This window comes from Andrographis paniculata, unplaced genomic scaffold (assembly GCF_009805555.1).
Source record: "Andrographis paniculata isolate CXL003 unplaced genomic scaffold, ASM980555v1 Contig22END, whole genome shotgun sequence".
Lineage (NCBI taxonomy): Eukaryota > Viridiplantae > Streptophyta > Magnoliopsida > Lamiales > Acanthaceae > Andrographis > Andrographis paniculata.
In genome coordinates, this window is record NW_026137513.1 from 2,474,280 (window position 1) to 2,485,858 (window position 11,579).

An 11,579-nucleotide genomic window follows, 5' to 3' on the forward strand; every position below is an offset into this window, starting at 1 on the left:
CAAAATTGGACCAGAAAATGAGATTGCGTTATAAGGTCTGTTCGAGCGCAATGCTTTGTGTAGATTTGACAAAGGCCCCACGTCTGAGGCTTAAGAGTTGAGTAGGGCTCGAGCATTTCCTAAGCGAACTCCTCTCCGGATTAATGCAACACTACAAGAAAAAATCATTTTTGTAACAAAACTTTTTTGTCTCTAAATCTACTTTTTCCGTTACTAATGACATCAGAGACGGAATTAGGAATGGAATTACGTTAGCTACATGAACTTTAGGGACGAAATTCCGTTACAAATATATTATTTTTTTTGTAGTGCAATACCAACTCATTATTTGATAAGCATTGGAAGATGCATCCTAATGATCGGTTCAAAAATCAAACAGGTTCCAAGCCTAAAAAAATACACTAACACCGGAATATAATCTGCCCTAGGAAATATACAATTATCACAACATAACCTTCAACATCTACATTACAATTTCACCCACGAGCTGTTAATAATTACTGATGAAACTTCTGCAATCCAAGAATTAAACAGATCCAACACTTTAAACTGAAGAATAATAAGTTAATCCATTTCACTGCAAACAAGAACAATACATGTTCAGAATACAGGACATTTGGTTGTGTGCACAACCTAATTGCATTTTGTATAATAACATTCTGCATCAGTCTTGCACGCTAATCATTACACACAGAAACACATCGTCGTCATCAACCGTCAACTATAAGCATCTTATCCACTTATGAGAAGAACTTACATGCCTTCACCGCATGGCACTTGAGCATCAATCACCCTCCGACCATCAGGCCACACAAAAGACCGTTTGTTTCATAGCCATCAAGTGCCCGGATCCATCCAGATTGACCGCCAATCTCAATCAACGGGGCCAGCTATTCATGTAGATCTTCGAACATCTACATCACTTACCTTTCTTACACTTCGAAAATACCACATTTTCACTGCCATTCGCAATAACATAAACAGCGTGTATCATCTTCTCGATCGTCAATTTTACTTACATAAGAAAATAACGATCAACGATCGGAAACAACGTATTAGAATAATAAAAGTAAAACATCAAGATTCAGTCCTGAAGGTCCAGTTTTGCACGCAAAAGTACTAACTTCTCGATGTTAAACATCTTCTGAGAAGCCTGACACATTTTTCACAGTTACCATAACCCAACAAAATGACCGATAGCAGAATCTTAATCCACACGATTTTTAATAGTTCTTTATAAATTGCCATGCGAAGGCAACATTCGCTCTAGCGGATGACCGATGAAATTTTTATTTATTTATTTATTTTTAAACGGCCCATTATTTGACAAATCATAGCACATTGCTACATAACTATACTAGTAAATCTATATATTTATATATCCACACAAGCCATCCACTATTCTGCCATTTACAATAGCCTGCAAGAATGACCGATTGCATAATATTATCTCAACTATTTGTAAAAGTAATTTTAAAATTTGACCTACTAAGACAACCTTTTTCCTTCGGGATAACCAACCATAATTTTGTTTGTGTAAAAAACCCAATTTTTTACAATCCAAACTAGATTGTTACATAACTATACCACTAAATCTATATACTTACATTTATATTTATATTTAATATTTTTATATATTATATATATACATTTATTCATATTTTTATATTTTTATAAATATATATATAAAAAAATATATAATATAATAATATAATATATGACATCAAACATAAATCAAGAGAAATCCAACGGGTAACTGAACATTCAATACGCAACTTCGACACCTACTAACTCACTTCTGTGAATGAAGTACAACTACATGACCCATGAGTAGACCATCAATGTCTTTTTCCCATAATGTTAACTTTCTCATGCTATTTAAAGGAGATGTATGAATGCAAAAGCATCGGCAACACGGATGTTACTAAACAATGGAAGCTCAACCAGGTGAGGGTGGAGGACTTGACCAGTATACCACAGTTGCACACTTTACTCCTCAACTACAAAATTGGACAATACGTGTAATGTTGTTAGAGCATTTTGTTGAAAGGACTTCCACTAAATTCAGGAACAACTACAAGCTCTACGTCTTCATTGACGTAAAGGTGAGCTATCGGACATATTTCGATCTAATCCCCCGTATGATACCCATGAAACAGATGCTCAAATATACCCCGATCTGTATTCAATGTATCACAACGCTGTCTTAGCATGCATTCCAGCCGGGTTCATATTTTTCTAATGGTTTTATAAGTAGTGTCTTACGTTCCAAGGCAGTCCCTTACCATATTCTATTTAAGCTTTCTTTTATAACTAACTCATGACGATCTACAGGGTACCAAGCTACAAGCATGCGCGCTTCACCCTGACATTGCGAAGTTAGATGGATGCCTCAATCTCTTTGAGACATGTGACATCCTCGGAGCAATGTCAAAACCAGGCATCGTTACATTAGAAGATTATAATCCAAACATGCAACTCACATTGAATCAAATATCGAGCACAACTCTTGTGACAAACAACCCAATCAACATCTTCGTTGGTCGGCCAGAATTTTTTGCTATTCCGACATTGCCACATATCTTGAGGACAAGAAATTGATAGGTAATAATGCCCAAAAAATAACTCTGAGTACGATAACACATTTTGCTGAATTTAAGGCATTATCCACATAATTTGAATTCTTTAATGAGGCTGCCTTGACTGGTTTTTCCCTTCTCTTAAATGCACCATGTAGACATACTTGAGATTGTGATTGACGTTAGCGATACGAAAAATAAGGACTCTAACAAATTGCTGGAAATTGTCATAGCGAGAGGGGAGTGAATTAAATCATATAATATATAGAATTGTGAATTAATCACTTATAAATCTCCTACACATAACACATCTTTGTGTCTCGGCATGAAACTAGCCACTAAATTGTCTTTGTGGAATGATTTGGTTAGAGTAGAAGGAGGTCTACTTGCAACGCTTCTCTCGGAAAGGCCGATCATTCTAGCCAAGAGTATCAGGGTCACAGCTTTCCAAGGTTTCCAAATGCACTGCTTACGTCTTTTAGATTAAATATGTTCTTCACTAAAACGACGCCATTAGCATTTCCTAATAACATACACTTTATTCAATAAGAATACATTGTCAGCCACAACAATGTCAAACATACTAATAGGCCCCCCTACGCAGCAGTCCGCGATCTTGATAACTGGTAGTAATACATAACAATTGTTTTGTACATTTCCCCTACAACCAATCTACAATAATTTCTACCCTTTCTAGGAAAAAGAAAAACAACCATTATATAAATGACTTGTTGAAGCAAAAGATATGGTCCATTGACAAGAGTAAATCGTCCGCACCTTCTTGTTCCATACAATCAATCAAAGCTCTCCAAGAAGCAAATGTTCTATTTTATTCACAATGCCTAATTTCTAACTCCTCAACTTGTTACTTCACTAATTCTTAAAAAATGTTATTTCTTATTACAACAAAGAGATCATAGCTTTGTTGCAACCTTTCAAATAAGAATTTCTCCTAAAATCAAGCTCTCATACCGCTCATGCTCAAATTACCATTGCGCAACAATAACGCCAATACTCCGACTGTTTAATTGTTTCTGTTGCGCAAGTTCCTAGACTTTTACACCTAGGTCAGTAACAAGTTGTGTTGTGAATTAAAATTTTGGGACGTTCTCTAGTAACAAGGCAATATTATCAGATATATGGTCAACATAGACCTAATTGACGCATCTGGAAAGATTAACTGCGTCATCTATGAACATATTGCCGAAGATCTGCTCGACTGCGACGCAACAACTCTTGAACGTAAAGATGGCCACGTAAGCAATTACCCTGCAAACTATTTATTCTCTCTAACACTAAGCATTTTATATAACATTTGAACATGAGGACCCTTCTACGTAGTCAATTATCCTTTAAACATCTGAAGAACGCAGATCCAACAAAGACGGCTTGCACCAATAATGCTACCCCGTTTGGCACTAGCGAGCCCAAATCGGACCTCTTTAATGACCATATTTTTTTTGCTGCGCTTCATCCACAATACCACACCATTTCAATAGACCACAAAAAAGAATACATAATTAATGCCCTTTATCTTTCTTCATCGGTGATCGGACACCCCTTCACATTTGAAAACCTGCACACATTTCTGTTGCAAAGCTGACATAACCTCTCATGTATGTCTAAATCGTTAATAAGAACATACTAATTAGATACTAATTGGAATCCACACATCTTGTAGGATATCCTCATGTACGGCCAAAACCGCAAGAAGTGTATAAATAAAAAAAAGTTTATATTTGTTGTTAAGAAGAAACAGTCAACGATGACAAAATTTAGCAATTTCAACTACACTGTTAATGCTGTTCAATCACCGGGCTCGGGTAAGCGTACAATTCATTCTTGACGACTACATAAGAGAAACAACTGAAAAGAAATGTGTTTTTCTAAATAGTTTTACATATTACAGATAATACAGATGATGCAAGCTCAACGCAATTGGAAACAACCGAAGAAAGACTGAGAGTTAGCAACACATCATTGACACCAATACTTTATGGCCTGAAAACCTTCGCTGAAATTGGAGAGGGATCCACAACATGTAATACATACTATCACTTTCTCTATTTATCTTTATATGCAACAACAACTACAAAATCACCATCACTTACTGTTTCCACATATGACGTTTTTCTTAGTAGCTGCACGGAAAGAGCTGTTGCCTCTACTAGAAGGTAATGCGCCGCACCCCTGAGTGAAATCCCCTTCCTTTGAGCTCCATAACAAAAGCCCAACAAAAAATATTGGCACCTCAACAACCAAAGGAAAGAAGTGAGCTAACGCGTAGTCACCTTTTGTTACTGTACTTGTAAGAAACGGAAGCAAGCAAACACACTCCAACTTGATAGATTTTGTTGAATATGTTAAGTACCCTCCCTTGTCATGCCGCTTTTGGAAATAAGTGTATGTTCGACGAACTCGCTCGTCTACAGAAGTTGTTAGGCATTTGTATTTTAAGAAATGAAAACCAACCTAGACCTCCACATTTACTAAGACACGCTACATTCTTTGTTTTTCGAAACAATGCAAATAGAATCCACCCTTTTCCCTCAAAAAGAAATAGTAGTAGAGTCAACATAAAATACCACGTAACCTACACATACCATAACAAGATAACAAATTGTTGCCTTACAAAGTTGTTTCCCCTCCCAAAAAATAAGAAAATCTTTCATCACGTACAACTTACAATCACAATAGTCGGGGTTTCCCAATGCCACTTCCACAAGTTGGCTTTAAACTAACAACTTTAGTTTCCACTCTAGAAAATATTTAACACAAATAACACATATACTACATTTACATGCGCGTCGTAACTATTAGTGTATGGAATTTAGAAACACTGTTGACATAGATTATAGTTTAAACTAAACACACTTTCTGCAAAACCCTTCCAAATATTCATATCTTGTCAATATTACTGGATTCCGTCCTTATAGTATTTTGCATAAAAATTTAGTTGTTTATGCACCACCAAATTTGCGAGTCTAATTCAACACACATATATAAATATACATATACATATATATTTATGTATCTCGATATATATATAGTGCTCATGCTCTTAATTTTGAATTTGTTGTACAAACATGAAATAATATGAGATCAGTTATCCTCCTTTGGGGTTTGTCGTAAACCGGTCATCCTTTTAATCCATCACAGTTTCTTAGAGAACCCAGATGACCACCCATGTCACAATATATTTTTTTTTTGGGTTGGCGTGAAGAAGAATTCATCAAAAATATTTTCCTTTTGGAAAATATATTTTTTTATTATATATAGATATATTTTTTAAATATTTTTGTTACTAAAATAAATTTTATTTTCTACAAAACAGTATACATTTTGATACAATTTTGATTTTTTCGAATTCTAAAACAATTTTTCTTTTTTGTTTTAAAGTAGATTGAATTTCATTAATAATAAAAGTTGCAATCACACCTAATTCAATATTGGTCATTCCCTTGTATAGCAAAAAATTTTGGATTTTGCATGCAACGTGAATTATCGGCTGGAGAATTTATTTGAAATATTGACACTTGCGTACAAACAAGAATTAAAACAGCTGCACACAGACATTAGAATCACCGATGAGGTTAGCATTTTAGATAACTAATTCAGAAACACCTTTTGATCAATTAACAATTGGGGTGAGCGTTCAGGATCACCGATGGAAAAAACACTACAACAAAACATTCATATTTCTATGAAATTAGCTATGAAAATTTTCAGCTAATGAATTTGTTTCAAAATTAGCCATAAAAATATATATAGTGGCTATAAGCAGTGTAGCTAATTTTGCCACATAAATTGTCATGATAATTTGCAATGTAATTTGCTACAACTTATTTGACAAACTAATTGCCACAACAATAAGTTTGATATATATTTTGCCACATTTAAATAATAAATTATTTTACAAAATTTTTCTACACAAATTGCCACGATTTATTTGAATAAATTTTTTCATAAATAATAATATTTAAACAATTAAAATAAAATATTTTAATTTTTCATGTGCATAGCAATTCAAAATTTGATGTAAAATTTAAATTGTAGAATTCAATGTTACAAATATTAACAATAAAAAAAAATTAATACAACATTATATTTTCTAAACATTAATATAAACAAATACGGTTAATAAAATTAATATTTTTAAATACATACAGTAACATCAATACAATATTTAATCAAATATATTTATATAATACACTAAAAATACACATGGAACTAAATCTTTCAAATTTTGGATTATTAAAGTTTTGACATGTATGCTCTTGACGTATGCTTCGCCTTCAACTTCTTTTTCTTCTTCGTATCCAATAGCTTCTCCATTTTCTTCTAATAAGTCCTAAAAAGAGTAATACTGGAAAAAATTAGAAAATAAATCATTAGTGACTTATAAAATGCTAATTTAATGAAAAAAAACTAATAATATAAATAGAACAAATATTAGCAATGTGAACGCAAAAACAAAATAGTAAAAAATATTAGTAAGAAAACAAAAAAAAAAAAAAAAAACATATGAAAGAAAAAAGGACAAACAATTATTTATACTTTTTATTTTTTAGAAAATTAAACGAGATAAAAAATTTTAAAAAAAATACTCAGTATAAGTTTTAAAAAATAGAGAAACAACAAGAAATTTCTTTTTACAAAATATTAGTTAAAAATATTATAAAAAAAGAACAAAAATCAATTATTCAATATATACGATGATTCCGTGCAAGTATTCCTTCCAATAAAACAAATAAAATATTATTATATCAACAAAATAAAAATAACTAAATATTCAAATAAAAATATATATATATAAAAGTTTAAATTTTACCTTCAAATTCATAAACACAAACACTTGTTCTTTATACGCACCGGTATATAGCAATAACGAAGATGAATGAATAATGATTTATATTATTCAAAAAACTAAAAGTATAGAAGAAGAAAAATAAACATTTATAGGAAATGAAAATAAACTATATATATATAATATTTATCTATTTTTATATGAGTTATTAATTATATAGATAAATTTTGACAATTTCAATTTTATTTTTAATCATATAATTATATTATATAAATATTATAACTTAATATATTATACCTTTTTAATTTATTATATAATAATTATATTAATATATAATAGTATAATAGATATAGATAGATATTTGACTATTTCAATGATATTATTTTTAGTTTTATAAATAATTTATCCATGAATATTATATTTTAATAAATTATAAAATATTAGTTTATTTTAAAATAAGATATAATAAAAGGTAGATAAATTTTACAAATAATTTATTCATAAATATTATACCTTACTAAATTGTAAAATATTAATTTATTTTAAAACAAGATATAATAACAAGTATAGATAAATTATATGTATATTTTATAAAATAAAAAAAAAAAATTATTATGATTTTGAATGATTAGTTATAATAATTTATTATACATATATATTGTGCCACAATATTTGATACGAATATTTTTATATTTTTATTTACTTATATACATTTGTAAATAAATGTAACATAATTTTGTCATAAAAAAATAAAATAAAATGTAGCTAATTTGCTTCAATGAAAAAAATTCATAACAAATTTTTTTACGAAAATAGTTATGGATAAATATACTTTTATCTTTTGTGTATTATTATTATATTTTATGGCAAATTATATGACAGTTTTGACATATAATATTTTCATAGTAAATTTTTGTAGCTATATCAATGTTCTCCTGTAGTATAACTACTCGATCAAATTGATTGGCAGACACATCATAAAATAGTAAAAATAATAATCTCCTAAAAATAATAATCTCCGATATAAAAGTGTTGATTGTTGGTAAGTACGTATATATAATATTTAACAAGAAACTATAACATTGTCATATTTTGCATGCTTGTTCTTGAAAAAGCAACATTGCATGTGTATATATATATATATATGCATGTATATGAGGTAGGGTAGGGTAGGGTAGGGTAGGGTAGGGTTTAATTATAATTATAATTAGAAGGAAGTGTAGATTTGCATCTGATTGAGAATGTGCTCGAAATTATCGGTCGATTTTTGGATAGGGTGAGAATGCATTCCCTCGTACGTTGTCACCACAACCTCCTCGTCTTTCGACAGTCTTTGGACTTGCTTCTTCACATTACATCCTTGGTGTGTGCACCTGTAATAGCTTCTGCATATACATACATATATATATAACTAACTAGGGTTAGGTTAATTGATATGTATATATATATATATATAACACTAACTAGGGTTAGGTTAATTAATATAGATCATATATATTATATTACCTGCCAACTAACTAGGGTTACTTACAAATTTAGTTTGATTCATTGCAACTAAATTACTCTCTCCGTCCCAAATACCGTTTCTGCTACACTGTAGACACGGTATTTTAGGAGGGATGTAATTAGTAGATAATTAAGAATATATTAGTGAAAATAATTATCCTATAATATAAATAATTATAAATTAAGATTAAGATAACTAATTAGTTTAATTAAAATTAAAAAATTTAAAATGAGATTAAAGTGTGTAATCATTTTCCAAAAAAGGAAAGTGACATGGTATGTGGAACGGACAGAAACGGTAACGTGGATATGATATCTGGGACGGAGGGAGCACATTACATGATTCAATATTTGTCGGGTTTAATAAAAATGGATGTGTGTTATTCATTTATTTGTGTGTAATTTTTTATTTTTTATTTTTTTTTTATAATATTGGAAACCATATTTGCTGCGCTCTGAGTAAAAATCATCGACCTAATCTAATGTATGAAATTTTTTATATAACAGTTATAATAAATTTTTTATTTGAAATCGTAATTTTTGTGATTTTAAATTAAAATCGTTCCTGTTTAATTTGATTTCAATAAAAATATATATTTTTTTTCACCAAAAAATCATATAACAAAAACTCAAAGACATTCCATTTCAAATTAATTTTAAATAATAATAAAACAAACCCTAAAAGGTTGTAGTTTGTATAGTACTTGAATTTCAATGTAAATAATATTTTAATATAAAATTTTGTTAAAAAAAATAGTAAAAATTAGTGTGGAACTAAAACAAACAAAACCCAACTATGGTATAGGTACTTTGCCAATAAATAATATATTTAATATATTGTTTAAAATGGGGTTCTTTTGTGCAGTATTTTTTTATAAAAATATAATATTGTTTTTTCATAATATAACATCCAAATTATTATTCAAATTAAAATTAAAATCAAATTTTAAAAAGAACACAAACGATATATATAATTATCAATAATAATTCTGATAAAAAAAAATCCGATCAATAATAATAATTGGATAAATTAAACCCTAAATATATAATGAATACTTAAAAAAATTGCATTTTTTTTTATGTGTCTGACAGTACAAATAATTTATTAGGATTATGGTCAATTAAATTAACCTAAGCCATTAAAACACACTAACCATTGCAATTCACTTTTTAATTTCTAATTAATCCTAAGGTTAACCTAAAAAGATATAAATATAAACAAAAATATTATTCTACTTTTTTTTTAAAAAAAAAAAAAAACCCTTAATGTAATTATAAAATATTGTTGGCTGTGTGTCCATTTTATGTCTTAATTTCAGTCCAAAATTAGTACAACAATACATTAAAACCTTCCCTAAAACCCCCAATTGTCAACACTTAATTTCTTCCATAATTTAAATCATAACTAACCCCTACATAAATAAATATATATATACAAATATTAATCTACCTATAATCTAAGATCACCATAGGATTAATTTCCAATTAAGCCTAAATTAAATAACAAATCACTACAAGAAAATATTATTTTTGTAACAAAGGTTTTTCGTTCCTAAATTTACTATTTCCGTTACTAATAACATTAGAAACGGAATAAGTGATAAAATTACGTTAGCTGGAATTCCGTTACAAATATACTTTTTTTTTTTTTTTTTTCAGGAAAAATGAACATCATAACTAATATACATAAACAACAAAATAATCAAACACAAGGCAATTTATTTTATTTTTTTCACCTAATAACCTTATATATATATAAGTAAAAATATTTTTTTCAAAATCTATTTAGATCCCAATCCTATATATTATAAAATAAATAAATAATAATTTTGTAATAATTCACTTGTACGGATGAATAAGAGATCAACCGACCTCCATGACACAGCAGCAGTGACAGATTCCCACGTCATAAAAGAAAGAAAAAAAAAAGAAGGAAGAGATCGACTAACCTCGGGAACTTATTGTTCTTGACGGCCTTTTGGCCATATTTTCTCCATCTGTATCCATCGTCGAGGATGTCTACTTGGCTCCTTGTCTGAAATGCATATCTAGGTTTTCGACTTTTTTTTTCTCCTTTCAATTTCTTGCCGTCGTTTTCTGCCGTGGCGGCGGCGGCGGCGGCGGCGGCAACCCCATCATTATTATCTCCGGCGATCGCCATAGAGCTCATGTCGGTTTGCGGGCCTACGGCGATCGAATCTTCTTGGAGAAGAAATGATCCGTAGGCGCCGTTTTCTTGCATCGCTCCGGCGGAGCTCATCGAGGGGTTCGATGAATTTATGAAAAGCGAGGACGAGGACGATGACGAGGATTCGAACATGGAGGAATAGTTGTTGTCCATGAGGAGTGAGAAAATGGTAGAGAGAGAGAATTGAAGAGAAGGAAATGAATTTGGCTTGTAATTGGTTTATAAAGGTGAGCCTTTTTTATTTGTGTACGAGTATTAATTAATTATTAATTAAGTAAATGAAGATTAATTAAAGTTGGGAGGCGGCTATAGCTAATTTATTTAATCCTACTATACAATATTATTTATTTTAAAATTTCTTTATATATATAGATATTGATGAGATGAGATGGAAGTGTATATTTAATTATTGTAGTTATTTGAATGTTTTGTTTTCGTGTATTTTATTTATTTATTTATTTTGTTTTGTAGTTTAAAAGTATGTTAAAAAAAAAATTAA

At 29.9% G+C, this 11,579-nt stretch overlaps 1 protein-coding gene across 1 annotated transcript; it reads right to left on the reverse strand.

Moving 5' to 3' along the window:
- Nucleotides 1-8,418: 8,418 nt before the first annotated feature.
- On the reverse strand, nucleotides 8,419-11,276 carry LOC127245495 (probable WRKY transcription factor 75). Its single transcript, XM_051266417.1, has 2 exons — nucleotides 10,842-11,276; nucleotides 8,419-8,771 (listed from the first exon to the last, which is right to left on the reverse strand). The coding sequence occupies exons 1-2, from the start codon at nucleotides 11,231-11,233 to the stop codon at nucleotides 8,594-8,596; spliced, it is 570 nt and encodes a 189-aa protein (XP_051122374.1). The 5' UTR covers nucleotides 11,234-11,276; the 3' UTR covers nucleotides 8,419-8,593.
- Nucleotides 11,277-11,579: the final 303 nt, after the last annotated feature.